The sequence below is a fragment of the Chelonia mydas genome, chromosome 3, assembly GCF_015237465.2.
Source record: "Chelonia mydas isolate rCheMyd1 chromosome 3, rCheMyd1.pri.v2, whole genome shotgun sequence".
Taxonomy (NCBI): Eukaryota; Metazoa; Chordata; order Testudines; family Cheloniidae; genus Chelonia; species Chelonia mydas.
This window is the reverse complement of record NC_057851.1, coordinates 77,412,394-77,436,280: the sequence shown is the minus strand read 5'-3', so window position 1 is coordinate 77,436,280 and position 23,887 is coordinate 77,412,394. Positions and strand designations below refer to the sequence as shown.

Below are 23,887 nucleotides of genomic sequence, written 5' to 3'. Positions count from 1 at the left end.
GGTCACAGAACCTCTGTCAAGGTTCCTCCCCCACTCTGAACTCTAGGGTACAGATGTGGGGACCTGCATGAAAAACCTCCTAAGCTTATCTTTACCAGCTTAGGTCAAAACTTCCCCAAGGTACAAAATATTCCACCCTTTTGTCCTTGGATTGGCCGCTACCACCACCAAACAAATACTGGTTACTGGGGAAGAGCTGTTTGGACACATCTTTCCCCCCAAAATACTTCCTAAAACCTTGCACCCCACTTCCTGGACAAGGTTTGGTAAAAAGCCTCACCAATTTGCATAGGTGACCACAGACCCAAACCCTTGGATCTGAGAACAATGAAAAAGCATTCAGTTTTCTTACAAAAAGACTTTTAATAGAAATAGAAATAAATAGAAATAAAAAAAAAAGATCCCCCCTGTAAAGTCAGGATAGTAGATACCTTACAGGGTAATTAGATTCAAAACATAGAGAATCCCTCTAGGCAAAAAACCTTAAGTTACAAAAAAGATACACAGACAGAAATAGTTATTCTATTCAGCACAATTCTTTTCTCAGCCATTTAAAGAAATCATAATCTAACGCATACCTAGCTAGATTACTTACTAAAAGTTCTAAGGCTTCATTCCTAGTCTATCCCCAGCAAAGACAAAATATAGACAGACACACATACCCTTTGTTTCTCTCCCTCCTCCCAGCTTTTGAAAGTATCTTGTCTCCTCATTGGTCATTTTGGTCAGGTGCCAGCGAGGTTACCTTTAGCTTCTTAACCCTTTACAGGTGAGAGGAGATTTCCTCTGGCCAGGAGGGATTTTACAGGGGTTTACCCTTCCCTTTATATTTATGACAACCTCCTTCCAACCCTTTCTCCAGCTGTGCTTTACCACTAATTAGGCCAGGCCCACCATCCTCGTGCAAGCAGGCAGGTTAATTTGCCTCTCAAGCCTATTTTTACCCTTTTCATGATGTGTGGGAATCCCATCACAGAGGGAAAATAGTCCTTTGGATGTGATCCAAAACACGGTCCTTATTCTGGCAGCACAGAAATCTTCCAAGAGGTAATTATAAGATATGGCTAGATCAGAGGCACTTTTAATTAGTCACATGCTGGCTTCTGAACCATGTCACACTACAACTCCATTACTTCCATCCACAGGTTTTCTGGTACCTTCTCCATGTCACTAGTCTTGTGATGCAAAGCCTAAAACAACTAGAACAATTCTGCGTAACCCCTTAATGATATTTTGACTGCAGTTTTGCTCATTACAATGGCAGGAAAGGGCTGGCTAAGTTAATGACTAACTTTTTTACATGAGAAGTACTATATAGATATTCAGTGGCAAAAACCTACATTAACATGGAGTTCAGTGTTAGAGATAGAAAGAAGGAGCAGAAGGACCCAGAGATGGATTGAGTAAACAGATTTCTTTATTGTGGTACTTGTTCCCTTCGACCCAGTTGTTGAGTAAGCCCCAAATTAATCACATCACTCTCTTTTATCTAATTAAATATGTAAATACTCACATTTACTACAATGCCCCCAAAACCCTTCTTTAACTATATGAATGCCCATATAATTAATATTAATAGCTATATACTGAATATAATTATACCTGCCCCTGTTTACAGCATTAAACATATTACACAGACATTTTTACCTTGAAGATACATTTCTTTGAAGTAATTGTAGACACAAATTCCCTTAATCAGAAGTTCTCAGGGGAGGGAGGGAGGAAGGGGCCATGACCCCGAGCTCGTTTATGTAGCTGGGAGAGGAAGGGAAGAGAGAGATAACACTTCTTCACACAAAGGGTATCCTTCAGACAATCATATTCCTTATGCAGCTACAACACTTATCTATCCTTAAGAAGCAGGTTTCAGGACTTAAACCAATCGCTAACTACCAGGGATTGGGACATGACTTTCGTGTCAGGCAGATTATTTTACATCTGCCTACTGTGGGGTTTTTCTTGCATCTTCCTCTGAAGCATCTAGTGCTGGTCATTGTTGGGAGACAGTATACTGGAGTAGATAGACCTTCAGTATGGCAATTCCTAAATCCCTATAACTTACTATTTAAGTAACCTGACATATTATTTCAAAATTACATCTTTTGTCTTAAAGGAATTAAAGTTAAAGCCAAAAAAGAGGAACATAAAGATAAATATGCTAATAGGAGCTGAGGTTGTCATGAAAATGATAAAGAATGTTATAAAGCATTATTTTCTTCTAACACAGAATGAGAAACTTAATAAGCATAAGGAAAACAGTATTATTCCTAAAGACGCTCAGCTTTTCCAAAAGGGGCTTAATAGTTTCTGTCACTCCTGAATCTTAAAGTCTCAATGGGGGCTGCAGGAAGTTGTGCGGGCTGAGGGATATGCTGGCTGCCCTTCTTGAAGCCCCCATTGGCCTGGAGCGGCGAACCGCAGCCAGTGGGAACCGCGATCGGCCAAACCTGTGGACGCAGCAGGTAAACAAACCGGCCCGGCCCGCCAGGGGCTGTCCCTGAACAAGCGGTGGACTGGCTTTGAGAACCACTGATCTAGAGCATCCCTGACAGGTGTTTGTCCAACCTGCTCTTAAAAATCCCCAATGATGGAGATTCCATGACCTCCCAAGGCAATTTATTCCAGTGCTTAACCACTCTGACAGTTAGGAAGTTTTTCCTAACGTCCAACCTAAACCACCCTTGCTGCAATTTAAGCCCATTGCTTCTTGTCTATCCTCAGAGGTTAAGAAAAACAATTTTTCTCCCTCCTCCTTGTAATAACCTGTTATGTACTTGAAAACTGTTATCCTGTCCCCTCTCTGTCTTCTCTTCTCCCGACTAAACAAACCCATTTTTTTCAATCTTCCCTCATAGGTCACGTTTTCTAGACCTTTAATCACTTTTGTTGCTCTTCTCTGGACTTTCTCCAATTTGTCCACATCTTTCCTGAAATGTGGCGCCCAGAAGTGGACACAATACTCCAGTTGAGGCCTAATCAGAGTGAAGTAGAGCAGAAGAATTACTTCTCGTGTCTTGCTTACAATACTCCTGCTAATACATCTTGCTGCTTTCCACTGCATTAGTGTTCTTTCAATGCTGTGACCCTTATTCGTTAATTGAATTCATGTAAAAGTAAAATAACTGTATTTGGTGCAATTTTAATAAGAAACTTTGTTTTCTTTCCTATTTCAAATATTCAGGCTTTTAAGAAGTGCTCAATTCACTTAACAGCTAGAATTGATACTTTTCAAGGTATTTAATCCTCCTTTCTGGATGCATGTGATTTGGGATAACTATAGAAAAAATTGTCAATTTAAACTCCATGTTCAGCCCATAAATTTTAAAATAAGAGCTGAAGTACTTCGAGTGGAGAGACTTTATCTTTCTCTGATTAACCACTGTTTCATCATATTTTAGATATTATTATATTTTTGGGCAAATATTTGGAACACAATAATAGCATACATTTAAATACTTAGGGTTTGAATAATGTCAGGAAGTATTTTTATTTTATTTTCAAATAAATCCTTAAAGTCATAGATCCACATTCATCCATGTCTATCTAAGGTGAGGTATCTGACCCCCATTATCTGAGTCTCTGAGCACCTTATAGTCTTGAATTTATTCATCCTCACAGCACCCGTGAGGTAAGGAAGAAGTACTATTGTCCCCATAGGGAAGTGCGGCTTGGCCAAGCCACACAAGAAGTCTTTGGTGAAACAAGGAACTGACCCCACATCTCCTATGTTATGGCTTGGAACCTTAACCACTAGACCATCCTTCCTCTCCCTGCTACAGGTCTGTTGAAATGGTCAGTGCTTCCCTTTTTTCTAAGGGCATGCCTTCACTACAATCTTAAGTAGACCTATTGTAACACTGACAGACCCCAGTTGTCGGTGGGTGGGATCGAACCTGCGACCTCTGGAGCTTAGTGCATGAGCCAAAAGCCATGTGGTTCTTAACTAAGGCCACAGAGCAGACTCATTAATCTCTCTCTCTCTCTCTCTAAGTCAGGGGTCTCAAACACGCGGCCCACAGGCCCCATGCAGCCTGCGGAGCTATTTCCTGCAGCCTGCCATAGGCGCAGACTCCCCCCACTCTGCCCCTCACCCAGGGCCTGCTCCAGCTTTTTTGCTGCCCCAAGCAGCAAAAGAAAAAAACAAACAAACCCAGCCTGGTTGACCTGCCGCCGAAGAGGAAGAGAGGGACTGCATGGACCACTGCTGAATTGCCGCCGAAGACCCGGACGTGCAACCCCAATGACGCATGGACTGCCGCCCCTTTCTATTATTTCTATTATTTCCATGCTCCTCCAGGGGAGCCATGAAATTGACAAGACAGCCAGCAGCCTATGTAAGTATTGCAGTGTCTACACAGACATGGTGTTGCCCTAACTACACCAACATAAGCCCTATGCCTCTTGTGGAGGTGGAGTTATTATGTCGGTGTAGTAAGCATAGGTGCAGGAGCTGGGGGGTGCTGCTGCAACCCCTGGCTTGAAATGGTTTCCATTATATACAAGGTTTGCAGTACGGTTAAATGGCTCTCACCACCCCCATTATAAAAACTGTTCCAGCACCGCTGGTAGTACGGCACTTACATTGGTGGGAGCAAGGCTGTAGTGTAGACACTGACATAGTTAGATCGACATAAGACAGCTTATGTCGACCTAACTCTGTAGTGTAGACCATGCCTTAGTCTGATCCTTCGTTTCATTTCTAACTTTTTCTCTCTTGTTGAAGGCAGCCTTCAGAATTTAAACATCTGCTTTATTTTTATCAGTTATATGTAAAGGAAAACTGAGCCTTAGAAAGAGTGAATTTCCCTTATTCATCACCAGTTGGGTGTTTACTTTATAGTCTTGTCTGCACAATCAGCATCTCAATTGCCTTTTAAAAATGTTGTGAATAAATATGATACAAAAACTAGAAGCCATCTGATAACTTCTAAGAGTATGTCTACATGACAATTATGTTGACCTAAGTTACATCAACATACAGCCACCGCAGTAATTAAATTGCTTTTGCATGTCCACACTATGCTCCTTGTGTTGGCGGTGCACGTCCTCATGGGAGTGCTTGCGTTGATTTAACTGTCAGTTTGGGGCACTGTGGGATGATTTCTGAGAGGTAGCAACCGTTGATGTAAGTAATGCAGCGTCTACGCTGACACTGAGTTGACCTAACTACATTAACATTGACTCTACACCTCCTGAGGAGTTATTAATCAGTGTACTGGGCAAATTACATCAGTGGGAACAACAATTTAGTGTAGATGTTTACAGAGTTAAGTCGACAAAAGCTGCTTTACGTCGACCTAACTCTGTAGTGTAGACCAGGGCTAAGAGTTGACTGCAGTCTGGCCATAAACATCTAGAGTTTTGTTTGAGTCAGGATTGGATTGGCACCAGATACCATAATTTTTCCTTTTTTAGACTGATCAAAAATGTAAACATCATATAGTCAAATATTTGAAGTTGGGCACACAACACTATGCACTTATAGTTGATCATTCTTAACTTCTTAAAATCAGTGTAAGCATGCTAATCAGTTATATGCAAGTACACAAGTACACAATTGACTGTGTGCAACAGACCAGCTACTTGTGCATACTTTTAACTAATTCTTTTGAGTCAACAAAATATGTTCTTTGTTAACAGCCATTCATTTATTGTGTTTATATGTAGCCTTTCATTTATATTTCTATGTGTAATCATCAGGCTCCAACTGTGTTAGGACTTTCAAAAAACTTACATGCTACATACATTTATTTAAAAATGAATTACACAATTTTTTATAATGCTGTGAATATTTTTTAAAATTGCATTTATTTATACAAAAATGGAGTGGATTTTTCAGTATTGCCAGTACATTTTATCCTCTGGTAAATTACATTTAATGTCATTTTTCAATATTAAAACTTACTACATCAGTTTATGTATATGTTTGTGTGCCTCCACATCAGTTCTATATTTTCTTTTTTTAACATGATTTCTTCCCCTCAGTCTTTCAGACTTTTATGTATATACAGTACCTAGCTCAATGATCCTTAATTGGGACCTCTATTTTCTACTGCAATACAAGCAACAAACAATATATTTTGAAAGTATGTATTTTCATATGTTCATGTTCTTTACTTCTCATGGCACTCTATTCTCCATTGCATTATGGTTACTGTTATCAAATCCTGAGGGTTTAATCTCTGTAATAGCTCCCAAATCTGCCCTTAATTCTCCTTTTTCACTCTAGAAGTCCTTTTCAAGCCAGTGATCAACGTCATCTTCATACCTAACTACTGCAGCCTCTTTCTTTTCAGTATTCTTGATGCTAATATCATTCAAGTTTTCCAATGTCCTTTTGTGAAAATAATCTACTCATCACACCACCAACGACTTGTCTAACTAAAAGAAGGGACCTACTCAAAGAATTTTAGCAGTATCTTGGGGGCCTCATACTGTTTACACTTACATAAGTCTGACTTTTACTGGGAGTAGTATACTGATTTCAGTTGGGACTACTCCTGGCAGTAAGGCGTAGCTCATGCATATTTGCAGGGTTCAGCTCTACACCCAGAAATTGCATAATTCAGTGCAATTTCTGGGTGTAGACCTGAATCCTGCAAATATGCATGTGCCTCACCCAGTCTTCTAGTGTCTACTATGATCTTTATTCAGCTTATGCTCAAATAAATTGGTTAGTCTCTAAGGTGCCACAAGTCCTCCTTTTCTTTTTGCGAATACAGACTAACACGGCTGCTATTCTGAAAGCAGATAGCCACAGTCATTTTCTATTTCACAACGCACAATCACCGGGGGACGCAGTCTTCTCGCAACAGCACACAGCGACACAAGCACCCTCCCGTCCTTGAGGACATGGGAAGGAAACCGAAGGGTGTGCGGGAGGTGGCACTAATATTTTGAGGGGTGCAGGAGCTACAGTGGTGGCTCAGTATAAGCCCCTAGGCAGAGAGTTTGCTTCCTCGAGCCCCAGTCTCCAAAGCGAAGGGAGAGAGGAGCGCCTGCGCTTGCACCGTCCTCACTCACTCCCGCCCCCCTCCCACGCTGCTGAGCCAGCTCCTACCGAGCTCAGCCCCTCGGCTCCTGCCCCGCCCACAGCTCCTAGCCACGCCCCCGCTCCTCGTCCCTCCCCCTTCGGCCCCCCGTAGTACCGTTGGCAACGCTGGGTGGGCGGGGCGCTGTTGCGGGTAAGGGCAGCCACTTCAATGAGGTGCCCTTCCGCCGGTGGGCACGCGCGTAGGAGCGCGCATGCGCCGTGGCTCTGGGACCGTGTGGGTGCGAGCCTGCGAAGAGGGCCGCGGGCCCCGCTCTGGCCGCACGCAAGGGGCGCCGCGATGGGCTGAGGCGGGTCCGCGGGGCTGGGTGGAGCGGGGGCCCTCCCCCCGAGGATGGAGAGAGCCATGGAGCAGCTCAACCGTCTCACCAGGTCCCTGCGCCGCGCCCGCACCGTGGAGCTGCCCGAAGGTAAGAGGGGAGCGGAGCCGGGGGCGGTTCCTCGGTCCAGCGCCATCCCCCGGCGAGGGGAGCCCGCTGCCCTTCGCTCCCCCCGGCTTCCCCAGCGCCTCGCGGCAGTAACTGGCCCTAGGGGCTGCGGGAGCCTGCCCCGCTTACGAGCACAGGGATTTAAAACTCCGCAGCCCCGCGGGGCGGGGAGACGCCGGCGGGCGTTTCCCTGCAGCGCCCCTCACGCAGCTCAGCTTGCCCCGGGGACTGGCTTCTCCTGGGCCGTCGCTATCAGCCAGGAGGGGCCGGCCGGCCATGACGCCGGTGCCAACTTCTTGTAAAAACTTGGGACGTGTCCTGCCACCTCGGGCGTCAGTCTAGGACTCGATGCCCCGACGGGCGATAGGGCAGAGCTCCAGTGAGAAGTCCGGGCCCCACCAGGCTGCTTTTGGGCGTGGGGAGGTGGCTGGGATTCTGAAACCTGGTCTGTACCTAAAATGTAGGTTAATTTAGCTACGTTGCTCAGGGGTGTGAAAAAAGATGTAGTTCGGCTGACCCAGGGTAGGCACCGCTACGTGGACAGAACAATTCTTCCGTCGACCTAGCTAGCACCTCTTGAGGGGATGGATTTACTACAGCAGTGGAAAAAACCCTTCCCTTGCTGTAGCAGGTGTCAGTGCTACAAGCAGGATAGTAGCGCTTGTAGTGTGGACAACCTTACTGATGTACTGTCCCTGGACCCTACTCCAGGGCTGGTTTTAGACTGTTCTCTGGCTAGTGGCTCTCCATTCCCCTCTTTTCCTACTGGAAGGGAGGAAGAATTTCTTTTCTTCTTCTCCCCCTTGCCCTGTCTCAAGCATCCTTGCTACTCTGGGGGGGTCTTCCCTCATGCTTTTAGTTACTATGATAATACAAACAAATAGTACTGAGGGGAAAGGAGTTAACCTCTGGCTTCTGAAGAGCAGCAGTAAAAACTGAATAATCCTTTTAGACTTGGTCTAAACAGGAAGTTGTACTGACATAAAATCACGCCTTCAGTTATACTGACTGACTTAAACTGGTGCAACTTTGTGTGGACAATACACAGGTGCTCTCTGAATTGACATAAACAGTTCTATGCAATGTTGTCATAGTTGGGTTGGTCCCAGGCATTAGAGAGACAAGGTGGGTGAGGTAATATTTTTTTCTTGAACCAACTTCTGGTGATGAGAGAGACAAACTTTCAAGGTTACAAAGAGCTCTTCCGGGTCAGTTTTAAATGGATACTAAAGAGTTCAGGTGCAAAAGTTGCACTGATTTAAACGAGGTTATATTAAACTAATGCAATGTCTGTGTGCAGTTAAGCCCTTATTTTCATTCTGCAGCTGTTTGAGAAATCTGTGCAGAGGTATGAGTGTATATATGCAGACTCAGGAAGATAGTATCTGTTCATGTTTAGAACATTGTTGTAATCTGTAATGGCTAGAAACTTCATTTTTAAATGAAAGCTTTAATTCTCAGAAGCTAATGGCTTAGGCCCCCTCAACTTGGCAGGAAAAAGACTTCCATTCACCAGTAATGGGTAGGCAAATATCTCTTTAAACTGTTTTAATGCAAGGCTTTATGTGTCTACTCTGACTTGTCACTCCTTAATTAAAAACAAAACTCATTGTAGGGCTTTGTTCATTGCTTAATTTTGTTACAAAATATTCAAACTTTACAAGTAAATCAGTGTTTTGTTTTTTTTGTAACTGACAGCCCTGCAAACTCAACCAGGGCTTTGAGTCAAATTGTGTTTTCATCTCCAGTATCATCACTAGTAATAATGGTTCTTCAGGGAAAATTATGCCCTTAGTGATACTAGAACATCCCCCAAATCTTTAATAGTAAACAAGTTCTGTTGCTGATATGCAAAATGGAGGAGAATCCAGCTCATTCACTCTTAGATGTGTTAGCTGTGCAGGACTAAATGAAGTTTAAAATATATATGCTCTTTGTCTTCAAGTGTATATCACTGTGCACAAAGGTTGAATAAAAAGGTTAGTTTCATGGACAAGGGAGAGTCGCATTCTAAGTTTCATTATTTAGCTAAGTAAAGAACAGATTTCTCTCTTCTTTGTGCTGTACCTGTTCTTTGAATTAATAGGATTTTGTTTACTACTTCCTCTTAAGGGCTAGATTTACCAAAAACTTCACAAAACCAACCCTAAATCACCCTTTCTAAGAGCTTGTCTGTGCAGTTTTTTTTAGTGATTTAACTGTGTGTGTTAATTGACATAGTTAAATTTGCACAACCATCTAGTATGGATGATATAAAGGTGCTTATGAGCGGTTGTGCAGATTTAACTGCTATATGTCTGTTTCTAAATTGGTATAGTTAAATTGGCACAAACTGTATATGGAGTAAGACCAGCCTTAAGTTTCCGAGCCAAGTTTAAAATTACGAGAGAGAAAGTATTTACAAAGTATATTTCATACAAATTCACCTGTTTCTACTTTATATTCTTTTGTTAATGCTGAATATTTTGATTCCTTCATATCTTATAGCATATCAAAAATCAGTTTAGGTATTGCAGTAAAGGTGTTGGGTTTTGGTTTTTTTACATTTTTTGAAAGCATTATCTTTTTAAAAGAATAACATTCCGGTACTCCTGGGGGAATTCTGCACCACTGCACGCACGTGGAATTAATGTCCCCTGCAGATTTCTTTGTTTCCCTGCAGAAAAATGACTTCTGACTGGGAAGCAAAGGGAAGCTGCAAGAGCAGTCATATGCCCCGCCCCAACAGCACTGGTGTGTCATTTTGGGCACCTGGAGCAGCTGATTGAGAGGTAAATCTTGGGGAGGGAGGGTTGGAGATGCACTGGTAAGTGGCTCCTATCCTTTGCCAGGCTCAGCTGCTAGTCCTGGCTGGGCTGGGGGCAGGGGAGGACAGGACTTCCTCTTCCCCTGCAAGGCGGGGCTAGGGCTGGTTCAGACCCACCCCTAGAAACCTCACAAGGTGTGCCTCTCCTCCCACTATCGTTCTTCAGCTGCTGGGGGAGGGGCCACTCTTTATGGGGAGTTGCTTCCCAGTCCACCCAGAACCCCCCACCCGAGTCGCCTGCACCCAGAACCCTCCCACAGAGCATCTCCGCCTGCATCCGGACCCCTACCTCCATTCCCCCTGACGAGCCCACCTCCTCTGCACCTGAACTACCCTGATGAACTCCCTGCACCTGGACCCCCACCCCACTGAGCCCCAAGCAGCTGCACCTAGACCCCCACCCCATTAAGTCCCAAACAGCTGCACCTGGACGCCAAGCCCTACTTCCCCAGCATCCCCCCACTTTCTGAGCTCATTCCCCCCATACCTCTTCGCTGAATCCCCCACCCCCTTCACCTGCACCCAGAACCCCCCAGGGAGTTCCTATGCATCCAGATTGCCCCTCACCTGGATCCTCCCCCATACTAAGTCCCTCCCCAGTTGGATCCTGCCAGGCTGAGCCTGCTTGCCACACACCTGGATCAGAGGCCAGGACTGGGCATGCATGTGAAACTCTGTCCCTCTTGCTCCCTGTCTTGGTGCACCTGGTGTAGAGGTGCAGGGCCCTAGGGTGTTTCTGGGCCAGGCCTGGGCCTTGTACTGCCAGGGTCGGGTACTGTCTCACCGTTGAGTCTGTGTCCCTGAGCGGGAGGGCTGCTGGGTGATCTCCCTCCCATTGACATGTGCTTCCCACGGCCATGTAGGTGCCTCCACATTTATTTATTGACAAATAAAATATGCAGAATTTTATAGAATTTTAAAATAGTGTGCTGAATTTTTATTTTTTTGTGCAGAATTCCCTCAGGAGTAATTCTACTACAGTGTTTGAACCCAAACACTGTAGATTTGTGCTAGTCAGAACCAGGTTTTGTCAGAACCAAAAAGGTGAAAAGGTCTAGAAACAAAAGGGGGAAATTGACTATTTTTCAGTGTATAAGTTGAAACAAAAAAGTCAACAGCATTAATAGTATTAAGTAGATTAGATTTAAAACAAAAATCATTTTAGTAACATCAGTAACACAACTATGGAAATAATATGTAAATACAGGAAATCTAAAATATCTTCACTTTTAAATTAACTTGCATGATACTGAGACAATTCAGTAATGAGAACTTAGGAGCAATCTGAAGGATAAAAGGATAGACAAAAAAATTAAAAATAAAATTAGTAACGTACATTTTTCTTACTTAGGAAGAATAGTTTTTCACCTACAGTAATATCACTACTTCATCATATATTTTTCCATATAAACAGCAGTAGCTTTTCTTTTAGAATTCAGTAATTTGTCATATCTATATCTAGGTCTATCATACAGAGTAAAATTCTATTCATATACAGTAACTTCTAAAAACAGACAATAATTACTGGATAAATTTACACACAAGATTTTATGGTAACTGAATAATCTAATTTCTGCACAGATAATGAAACTGCTGTCTACACACTAATGCCAATGGTTATGGCTGACCAGCACAGGTGAGTGTTTCTTCCTACAGGTTTGTGCGTAAATTACTACTTTTTAAATTATCTTACTTGTAAGATACAACCATTAGCCTGTCTGTAACATGAGTCTAAATGGTAATAACTATAAACATCCTCCATAGTAGTAGTCTGCAACTAAATATTTTTAAGGGCATAGAAAGCAACATGTTTAGTAGAGCTTTATTTATTAAAGTAGTGTTGGCTCCAGGGTTTCTGTTGCTGAGCTGCCATCCAGGGTCACAGAGGCCAGGTCTGTACTACATACTTTCTTTGATATAACTACGTTGCTTACTGGTGTGGATTTTTCACACCCCTATCAACATGGTTATATTGACCTTAACCCCCTGTGTAGACAGCAGAATGTCGGTGGGAGAGTTTTTCCTCCCGACATAGCTTCTACCTTTTGCAGAGGTGTTTTCTGCCTAGAGCGTCTTCTCCAGAAGCGCTACAGCGACACATCTGCATTGGTATAGCTGTGCTGATGCAAGTTTATAGTGTAGACCTCTCCAAAGAGAAGATTCTTGCATAGCTGGGGCCCAGCCCACTCAATGCCCAAACCTGCAAATGACTATGTGTATACTTTATGTACCTGAGAAATCCGGTTGTCTCAATCCTGGAAATGCCTGTGTGTGTGCTTAAGACCAGGCGTTTGAAGTGGGTCCAGTGATGGAGAAGGAGCCAGTATGTAATGAATGCTGGGAGAACAGAACAACGGTAGTTTCTTTGTGAATGAGATGTAGCACTAGGAGTTGATGTACTGTTGGTATTGAAACTCATAGTATCTTATCTCTAGAGGAGATTGTCCAACATGTGTTGATCAGACAAGACTGATAGCTGGGGGCCTTCTTAAATGGCAGTTGTTTGGGAAGTGGGGAAGCTGTTGGAAGCTGAGGGATGTGTCAAATGAGTTTGCTGCTAGTTCCCTGCCCCTGTTGAGTTTTGTAGGCAAGTAAGAAGCACTGAAATTTGTTGATCTGATATCAGCGTATATGTTGTTCCTTCTCCACAATATGTTTATGCTGACACATATACTAGAGTTTCAGTTATGCAGCCTCCTGGACACCACATACAGAATTGCAAGTCACCAGGTTGTTTCAACCTGAGCCTAATTTGAAATGTGTGTGTCTAGTTGTTAATGCTGTGATCCATCCAGGTTTATAAGGCCATGTGTCTTACGTGTCAGACTTCTTGCATAATCATGGAAATTCAGTCTAACAGTCTTCCTTAAATTTTATTATATTGGCACTTTTTCCTTCTAAACTTGGTGTATGCATAGGGAACTTGCCAGAAATGTGGACAGGGAACATGTGGAGGAGTGGGGAGAAGGATTGGTATACATTTATTTATAATTGCCCAAAGCAAAGTCAGTATAGTGCTTACCAGAGTAAAGAAATGTCTTGAACATCTTGTCCTAGTCCACATTAATGTACATCCAAAATAACCACACAATATGGCACATTTGTTGATGTCAGTTTGAACTAGGAAGTGGAAGAGCAAGGGCATTGCAGGTTAGTATTCAGGTATTTTAACTGAGCTGTGGAGCCCTGCCTTGCTTATAGGCTGTAAGGGAGAAAAATGGTACACTGAGATGATGGTAAAACACATAAAATATTCAGTCATGCAAATGTTTTGTGATGCATATCTGAAAATGGGTAAAACTCTCTTTAGACTTTTTTCCCTAACACACAGTTTTATCTGCTTAAGGTCTGTTTCAGAGCTGCTGTCAAATTCAAAATTTGATGTGAATTATGCATTTGGACGTGTGAAGAGGAGCTTGCTTCATATTGCAGCAAAGTAAGATTTAGCACTTTTGAGTTGTCTGGGAGATCACTTAAAGGATTACATTACCACAGAAATCTAGACCATTAAACGGGAAAACCCTTCAGTGCATATTTGTTGCTATATTTTTTTCCCTAACCTTTCTTGAATTACCAGTGTGCACACTTACCCCTTCAAGAATAACTTTTAACACAAAACCAGGCAGCTTACACTCAGGATTTCAAGTGGACTTCCATATCCTGACAAGCTTGTGGATAGGCAATATTAACTACTGATGGTTGCTTTTTCATCCTTTTTGAAATAGGACTGCTGTGGGAGGAATAAAGCCTGTTTACAGTGTATGTTGGTTAAAGAGTTACCTCTGCAGTTGCTAGCTGCCTGAGCTTTGCTATTCCAGACTTGCTTTTTCCCTCTGTAGTAGACAGTTGGGTTTTTTTTTGGAAGCATTCAGTCATTCTGTCTCATGATAATGACATCAAGGAAGTGGGAAGTGCTCCACTATTCATTAGGTGCTTTGCTGTCATAATATGGTGGGTTGGTACTTTGCTCAGTTATGAGCAGACAGGGAAGAATTTGAGGCTGTGTACTGAACATTTCTATCCAGGATGAAGTCCTTGCCTGTAAATATGAAACGCATGATGACAAAAATATTCTCGTGGGTATTTCTGGGTGTGTGTTGTCAGTCGCTCCTCCCATCGTGAAAGCTACGGCAGACAATCGTTTCGCGCCTTTTTGGCGTGCAGACGCCATACTGCTTTCAGCAGACGGTGCACCGCTGCTCTCCTGCTACTATGAATCCACCTCTCATCTTCCTATGTAATCTCTACTATCTACTCTTTCTCTTCCTCATCGAACACTTCCGCCGCCAACTCTGCTCTCCCGCTGTTGCCGTGCTTCTGAGCTTCTCCATGTTGTCTGTCCTGGGCTCCCACTACAGAAACTACAGAAGACAACCATTTTCCGCCTTTTTTCGGCTACCATGAACCGAACAGCACAGCTTCCTCTGCCATTCTGCTCTCCTAAGTTTCGCGCCCTTTTCCAGGATTACCCATGCAGGTGCCATAGCCATGGAGCCCGATCAGATGTCCGCTGCAGTTTTGACCATTGTAAATACCTCGCGCATTATCCAGCAGTATGTGCAGTACCTGCAGAACCAGGCGAGGAAGTGACGATAGCGCGATTACTATACTGATGAGAACATGGACACAGACGTTCCTAGAAGCACGGCATGTGGCGATTGGGAGATCATGGTGGTGTTGAGCCAGGTTCATGCCGTGGAATGCCCATTCTGGGCCTGGGAAACAAATATGGACTGGTGGGACCGCATAGTGTTGCAGGTATGGGATGATTACCAGTGGCTGAGAAACTTTCATGTGTGTAGGGCCACTTTCATGGAACTTTGTGACTTGCTGTCCCCTGCCCTGAAGCGCAACGACACCAAAATGAGAGCAGCCCTCACAGTTGAGAAGCGAGTGGCCATAACCCTGTGGAAGCTTGCAACGCCTGACAGCTACCGGTCAGTTGGGAATCAGTTTGAAGTGGGCAAATCTGCTGTGGGGGCTGCTGTGCTGCAAGTAGCCAACGCAATCATTGACCAGCTGCTATCAAGGGTAGTGATTTTGGGAAATGTGCAGACCATTGTGGATGGCTTTAATGCGCTGGGGTTCCCAAACTGCAGCGGCGGATGTGTTTTCAGTCTATCACCTATCTTGGCCCCGGAACACTGGAGCAGCCAGTACATAAACCGCAAGGGGTACTTTTCCATGGTGCTGCAAGCAGTGGTGGATCACAAGGGACGTTTCATCGACATCAGCGTGGATGGCTGGTAAATGTGCATGATGCTCCCATCTACAGGAACTCTGGTCTGTTTGAACAGCTGCAGGAAGGAACTTGCTTCCCAGACCAGAAAATTACTGTTGGGGATGTTGAAATGCCTATAGTTATCCTCGGGGACCCAGCCTACCACTTAATGCCATGGCTTATGAAGCCGTACACAAGCACCCTGGACAATAGTAAGGAGCAGTTCAACTCTAGGCTGAGCAAGTGCAGAATGGTGGTAGAATGTGCGTTTGGACGTTTGAAAGTGCGCTGGTGCAGTTTACTGACTTGGTTAGATCTCAGCACAACCAGTATTCCAATTGTAGTTGCTGCTTGTTGTGTGCTCCACAATATCTGTGAGAGTAAGGGGGAGATATTTATGGCGGGGTGGGAGGTTGAGGCAACTTGCCTGGTGGACAGTTTCGCACAGATAGACAACAGGGCCATTAGAAGAGCGCAGCAGGGCGCGCTGCACATCAGAGAAGCTTTGAAAGCCGCTTTCATGACTGGCCAGGGTACGGTATGACAGTTGTGTTTGTTTCTCTTAAAGTTGCCCACCCCAGATAGATAGATATAGATATAGGAAATAAAGTCAAATTGTTTAAAAACCGTTCTTTATTATTTGTTGCACAAAACATTGAGAGAAATCAGAAGCTAGATGGGGGAGGGGGGATATTGGGATGGGGGGTGGAGGAGGAGAGAAGGACAAGTCCAGAAACCAAATCAAAATTTAGGATATGCCAGCTTTCTGCTGCTTGTGCAATCTTCTGGGGTGGACTGTGTGGGTCCCCGTAGCCTCCCCCGCCATGTTCTTGGGCGTCTGGGTGAGCAGGCTATGGAACTTGGGGAGGAGGGAGGGCGGTTATACAGGGGTGCAGCGGCAGTCTGTGGTCTAGCTGCCTTTCCCGCATTAGATCCACCATCCAGCAGAGCATGTCAGTTTGCTCCCCCATGAGCTTGACCATAGCATCCTGCCTGCTCTCATTGCGCACGTCCCTCCTCTCTTTGTATTCATGTAATGCTTTACGCGACTCCACAATTGTTTGCCTCCACGCATTCAACTCGGCCTTATCAGTATAGGAGGACTGCATGAGCTCCGCAAACATGTCATCCCAAGTTCGTTTTTTCCGCCTTCTAATCTGGACCAGCCTCTGGGATGGAGTAGATAGGGGCCGCGTTGAAACATTTGCACCTGCTGCGGGAGGAGAAAAAGGGAGGGTAGTATTTTAAAAGATACATTTTAGAGAACAAAGGGGACACACTTTCTCAGTGAAACTGGCAATTCATAGTACACGTTTCTTTCTGTACAAGGTCTCATTTTGCCTCTTATACTGAAGTGCCTGCCACTTTGGTGTGAGTAAGCCATCACATGCCGCTAGGCAACAGAATGCAGCTTGCAGGCAACCATGGTAAGCCCAAGGGGCACGCGGAGTTCTGCTTCTTCCGCATTCATTTCAATGCTTTCAAACTGCCGGGCCCCCTTTCCTATAGCAAGCAATGCATGGTGGATTTGCCATATAAAAGGAGGGCCTGGGGGCTCTCTGGGATGATCGCTTCACACACAGCCGCCCACCGCGGGGCTCCGATGAGGCTCTGAGCAGGGATGAGCCCTTCAAACTAAACGCGAACAGCCCAGCGCGGCTGAGTTTCCCCCCATTCCATGGTTCCGATCAAGCTTTCACTCCCCGGAAGTGCCTTCTCCAGGGTCATGGTCCGGGAGAATGCTTTGGGAGTGGGGGGAGGCTATTGGCTTCAGCGTTAAGAATAGTTCCTGGCTAGGGAGGGAAACAGATTCCCCACTTGCTGCCTGTGCACTGTCCTCCTCCTCTTCGTCCTCTAAAAACTCATCTTCCTCGCTCCGTGCTACTCTTCCCTTGTAGGTGGCCACGGACAGTGGTGGGGTAGTGGTGGCGTCACCCACCCATAATTGCATGCAGCTCACGGTAGAAGCGGCATGTATGGGGCTGTGATCCAGAGTGCCCGTTCGCCTCCCTGGCTTTTTGGTGTGCTTGCCTGAGCTCCTTCATTTTTTGTATGACACTGCTCTGTGTCCCTGGAGTAGCCTCTTTCCGTCATGGCCCTGGAGACTTTAGTGTACGTATTTGCGTTTCTTTTTTTTTGGAATGTAGTTTTGCCATAACAGATTCATTTCCCCAGCATGCAATGAGATCCAGTACCTCCCGTTCGGACCATGCTGGAGTTCGTCTGCGAATCTGGGACTGCGTGGTCGCCTGTGATGGTGGACTCTGCGTGGTCGCCTATGATGGTGGACTCTGCTGATGGTCACCTGTGCTGATGGTGACCAAACAGGAAATGCAAAAGTTCCCGGGGCTTTTACTGCCTACCTGGCTAGTGAATCGGAGTTCAGAGTGTTGACCAGAGCGGTCACAAAGGAGCGTTCTGGGATAGCTCCCGGAGTTCAATATGGTTGAATTGCGTCCACAGTACCTGTAACCCGGAACTGCGATCTCGATTTTAGCGCTACTCCACTTGCCAAGGTGGAGTAAAGAAATTGGATTAATGAGCCCTTTAAATTGAAAAAACTGGTTTGGTCGTGTGGACGGAATCAGTTTTATTTCAAGATAACTCGGCTAATTCTGAAATAACTGCGTACTGTAGACCAGGCCTAAGCTCCGAACCTGGCCATAGCAATAAACATAAAATATGTATCCAACTTTTTAATAATGTTCCTTATGACCAAGATATAATGAAAATCAGAAAGCTAATCAACTACTCCTCCTCATGCCCATTTAAAACTTTCTTGATGGCAAGTAATGCTGGATATTCTTGATCTGATGATTAAGGCTGTCGATTAATCATAGTTAACTCACGCAATTAACTAAAAAAAAAATTAACTGCGATTAATCACACTGTTAAACAATGGAATACCAATGGAAATTTATTAAATATTTTTGTTTTTTTTTCTACATTTTCGAATATATTGATTTGTTACAACACAGAATACAAAGTGTACAGAGCTCACTTTACATTATTTTTGATTACAAATATTTTCATTGTAAAAATGATAAAGAACGTGTTTTTTAATTCATCTCATACAAATACTGTAATGCAATCTCTTTATTGTGAAAATGTAACTTACAAATGTAGATATTTTTTGTTGTTACTTAACTGCACTCAAAAACAAAACACTGTAAAACTTTAGAGCCTACAAATCCACTCAGTTCTACTTCTTGTTCAGCCAATTGCTATGACAAACAAGTTTGTGTACATTTATCGGAGATACTGCTGACTGCTTCTTATTTACAATGTCACCAGAAAGTGAGAACAGATGTTCGCATGGTACTTTTGTAGCCGGCGTTACAAGGTATTTATGTGCCAGATATGCTAAACATTCATACGCCCCTTCATGCTTCAGCCACCATTCCAGAGGACATGCTTCCACGCTGATGATGCTCATTTAAAAAAATGTGTTAATTAAATTTGTGACTGAACTCAGGGGAGAATTGTATGTCTGTGTTTTACCCGCATTCTGCAATATATTTCATGTTATAGCAATCTATGATGATGACTCAGCACATGTTCATTTTAAGAACACTTTCACAGCAGATTTGACAAAACGCAAAGAAAGTACCAATGTGAGATTTCTAAGGATAGATACAGCACTCTGTGACATTGCACTGCAGGTGTTTTATGGAAATATGTTTTATAAGTGTGAATATAATGTAGCTGGAATATGCTACCTTACAAGAGACCTTTTGCATAAATCATTACAAAGCTTATAATCTGCCGAGCGTGTTCATCCTATTTGTATGTATGTATCATTCTTCTATCTAAAACTAGAAATATGAAGTATTACTGTGAGGTCCTGTTGTAATTATGCAAAGTGTGGGCCATTAATGGTGGGTTAAGATCTTGATGGATCCCATTAACTAGGACAATTGGTTGTAAATGGCTCTGTTTACTTGTAAGCCTTCTTGTATCCGTGGGTGACAGCCAGTGAGTAATGAAGTCTCACAGGAATGTGAACATGTCACATGATACTGGAATCCATCTTTAACCTGGTGATTTTCCATTTAGAAGGAGGGGTGGGGGCCCAGAGAGACAAAAGATTCCAGCCTTGTGCCAGAGCTATAAAAGGGGGTGGAACAGAACAAAGGAGGCTGCAGTCATGAGAAAATCTTAAGTTGTCACCTGAGCTGGAACTAACAAGAACTGTACCGGGGAAAGGATTGGGCCCAGATTAAGAAGAAGTCTAGTCTGTGAAAGAAGCTTATTGAAACATCTCTGAGGGTGAGATTTACCTGTATTCAGTTTCCTAAATGTATTAGGCTTAGACTTGCATGTTTTGTTTTATTTTGCCTGCTTACTTTGTTCTGTGTTATTACTTGAACCACTTAAATCCTACTTTTTATACTTAATATCACTTTTGTTTATTAATTAACCCAGAGTAAGTGATTAATACCTGGGGGAGCAAACAGCTGTGCATCTCTGAGTGTTATAGAGGGCGGACAATTTGAGTTTACACTGTATAAGCTTTGTACAAAATAAAACTGATTTATTTGGGGTTTTGATCGCATTGGGAGCTTGGCGGTGGAGGTAGGTGACTTGCTGAGCAGTTTTTGTCTTCAGCTTTGGGGGAGAGGACCAGACCTGGGCCTGTGTTGCAGCAGACTAGCGTGTCTGGCTTAACAAGGCAGGGTTCTGGAGTTCCAAGCTGGCAGTGGAAAACGGGCTCAGAGGTAATTCCAGCACGTCAGGTGACAGTCCCAGGGGGGTCTCTGTGACCGAACCTGTCACACACTCAGCCCAAGGTTTTAAGAATCTGAAGTGCCACCCAAAATCTGAGTGGGATGAGGTGTGAAGAATGCTTTCAGATGTCTTAAAAGAGCAACACTCCGATGTGGAAACTACAGAACCCGAACCAGCAAGAAAGGAAAATCTATCTTCTGGTGGCATCGGACTCAGATGATGAAAATGGACATGCATCAGTCCGCTCTGCTTTGGATCATTATCGAGCAGAACCAGTCATCAGCATGGACTCATATTCTGGAATGGTGGTTGAAGCATGAAGGGACATTTTGAATCTTTAGCGCATCTGGCACGTAAATATCTTGTGATGCCAGCTATAACAGTGCCATGCAAACGCCTGTTCTCACTTTCAGGTGACATTTGTAAACAAGATGTGGGCAGCATTTATCTCCTGCAAATTGTAACCAAACTTGTTTGACTGAATTATTGGCTGAAGTAGGACTGAGTGGACTTGAAGGCTCTAAAGTTTTACATTGTTCTATTTTTGAATGCAGTTATTTTTTGTACATAATTCTACATTTGTAAGTTCAACTTTCATTATATAGAGATTGCACTACAGTACTTGTATTAGGTGAAATATACTTGAAATGTACTATTTTTTACAGTTCAAATATTTGTAATCAAAAATAAACTTAGTGAGCACTGTACACTTTGTATTCTGTGTTGTAACTGAAATCAATATATTTGAAAATGTAGAAAACATCAAAAATATTTAAATGGTATTCTGCTGTTTAATAGTGCGATTAATTTTTTTTAATCGCTTGACAGCCCCAACTTGCAAGGAGAGGAAAGTGATCAGGAACAGTCAGCATGGATTCACCAAGGACAGGTTATCCCTAACTAAGCTAATTGCCTTCTATGATGAAATAACTGGCTCTGTGGATGAGAAGAAAGCCGAGGACATGTTATTCCTTGACTTTAGCAAAGCTTTTGATCTGGTCTCCCACAGTATTCTTGCCAACAAGTTAGAGTAGTATGGGCTGGATGAATGGACTATAAGGTGGATAGAAAGCTGGCTAGATCATCAGGCTCAATGGGTAGTGAACAGTGGCTCCATGTCTAGTTGGCAGATGGTATCAAGTGGAGTGCCCCAAGGGTCGGTCCTGCAGCCGGTTTTGTTCAAAATCTTCATTAATGATCTGGAGGATGGTGTGGATTGCACCCTCAGCAAATTTGCAGATAACACTAAACTGGGAGGAGTGGTAGATACACTGGAGGGTAGGGATAGGGATACAGAGGGCCCTAGACAAATTAGAGGATTGGGCCAAAAGAAATGTGAATAGGTTCAACAAGGACAAATGCAGAGTCCTGTACTTAAGACAGAGGAATCCCATGCACTGCTACAGACTAGGGACTGAGTGGCTAGGCAGCAGTTCTGCAGAAAAGGACCTAGGGGTTACAGTGGGATGAGAAGCTGGATGTGAGTCAACAGTGTGCCCTTATTGCCAAGAAGGCTAACGGCATTTTGGGCTGTATAGGTAGGAGCATTGCCAGCAGATCGAGGGACGTGATCGTTCCCCTCTATTCGACATTGGTGAGGCTTCATCTGGAGTACTGTGTCCAGTTTTGGGCCCCACACTACAAGAAGGATGTGGACAAACTGGGAAGAGTCCAGCTGAGGGCAACAAAAATGATTAGGGGACTGGAGCACATGAATTATGAGGAGAGGCTGAGGGAACTGGGATTATGTAGTCTGCAGAAGAGAAGAAAGAGGGGGGATTTGATAGCTGCTTTCAACTATCTGAAAGGGTGTTCCAAGGAGAATGGCTCTAGACTGTTCTCAGTGGTAGCAGATGACAGAACAAGAAGCAATGGTCTCAAGTCGCAGTGGGGAAGGTTTAAGTTGGATATTAGGAAACACTGTTTCACTAGGAGGGTGGTGAAGCACTGGAATGGGTTACCTAGGGAGGTGGTGGAATCTCCTTCCTTAGAGGTTTTTAAGGTCAGGATTGACAAAGCCCTGGCTGGGATGATTTAGTCGGGAATTGGTCCTGCTTTGAGCAGGGGGTTGGACTAGATGACCTCGTGAGGTCCCTTCCAACCCTGATATTCTATGAATAATGACCAATTAAGTTGCAAACAGAAAATAAAGAGAATGCAGTTATGTAACAAAACTAATGGCAGACTCAGATTTGGATGTATCATGTAACCCTCAGTCTTTGTTTTTTTCTTTTTGCTATGCTTACATTTGAGTATCTACCTTTCTTCTGAAAACTAAACTTTTTTAGCATATATTTTTTAACAAGTAGTGTTGTAATTAAAGTGAGTTAGAGCTTTGATGGCCAGTCCAATGCTGCGAAAGGACATTAGTTGAGGGGAAACATAAACATAATGCCAAGGGTGTGCAAATCCGATATCTTTGAAGTTTCTTTGCACATGCTTCTGCGATTTCGTCTTGAGTCAATTAAACTAAGATTAGTAACTCTTTCCCTGTAATGTTAACCAAATGTTGTATTATCAGTTCTCACTCCAGTGGAGTGTCCTTTTTTTAAGTAACCTAAGCTTTCAAGTTGTAAAAAACCTAGTGACATTAAAGCCAAATTTTGTGTTGGCTTCAACCTATGGAAGCTAATGAAGTTGCATGATAGTGTACATCAGTGTAGAATTTGACTCTCAAAGATTCTTGCTATGGTTTACCATTAAATTTTCATTTTACTGATTTTGCCATTTCCTTTCTTTCTTTCCATACCTCCATCCAAGCTGTGGATCAGTTGAATGTCTAGTTCTGCTGTTAAAAAAGGGAGCAAATCCTAACTACCAGGATATTTCGGGATGTACACCCCTTCATTTGGCAGCTAGAAATGGGTAAGAAAACTTATCTTCTCAAAGCAGGCTGATTTTGCTTAACACAGATTATAGACCTGTTTTAAGAATGTTTTATAATTTTGGTTTGCATACTGGTTAAATTATATGTTTTGCACTTTCAAAAGTATAAGTAAAACCAGAATGTGAACCATGAATTTGTAGGATATTTAATTTTTTAATTTTAGAATATTGATCTAGCTAAATACAACCAAGCAAGAAACATAAACTTCTATGACCATTTAAGCATTTTTGCTAATCATCAGTTTGATAGTTGGAGAGATTTTATTTAGTGACTAATAATAATAAAACTCTTATTGCAATATTGTAATTGTATGTAATACAACACTTGAGAATGAACAAGGTAAATACATTAAAGGAGTAAAGCATGGATTGGATTATTCAGGATCTGGAAGACGAAGTTGAAGGGGTTTCACTGTTTGGATTGGTATTTAGATATCAAGAAATTAACTGTGTTCCCTGAAGGAACATCTTCTGCAAGACAAAAAGACTCAGGCCTTGTCTACACTGTACAGTTTTGTTGACAAAAGTGAGCTTTTGTTGAATAAACAGTGTAGGTGTACACCCTGAAATGCTCCTCCCACCGATGTAACTCCCCTGCTTTGCTGACATAAAATAACCACTTCAACAAGAGGCTTAGGGCTTACGTTGACATAGTTAGGGAGATGCAGTGTATGTGCTGACACTGCAGTCCTTATGTTGGCTGTTGGCTGTCACTCTTGGCTGCTGGAGGCGTGAAATGGATAAGAAGCAGATTCCTGGCTCCTGAG

General features: G+C 43.3%; 1 protein-coding gene across 10 annotated transcripts in view; it reads left to right on the top strand.

Annotated features, from left to right (window-relative positions):
* The first annotated feature begins 7,149 nt into the window (after window positions 1–7,149).
* The window catches only part of HACE1 (HECT domain and ankyrin repeat containing E3 ubiquitin protein ligase 1), an 89,259-nt gene continuing 72,521 nt past the window's right edge, over window positions 7,150–23,887 (top strand). For 3 of the 10 annotated variants that reach the window (XM_037894537.2, XM_037894538.2, XM_037894536.2), the window contains exons 1-4: window positions 7,217–7,461; window positions 11,867–11,921; window positions 13,632–13,721; window positions 22,995–23,099. In XM_037894537.2, the coding sequence (XP_037750465.1) occupies window positions 7,386–7,461; window positions 11,867–11,921; window positions 13,632–13,721; window positions 22,995–23,099 (326 nt within the window). In that variant the 5' untranslated portion in view covers window positions 7,217–7,385. Of the gene's footprint in view, window positions 7,462–10,231; window positions 10,251–11,866; window positions 11,922–13,631; window positions 13,722–22,288; window positions 23,100–23,887 lie in introns of those variants that run through there. The other 7 variants (XR_005224654.2, XM_037894532.2, XM_007067001.4 and 4 more) reach the window with 6 other exon arrangements.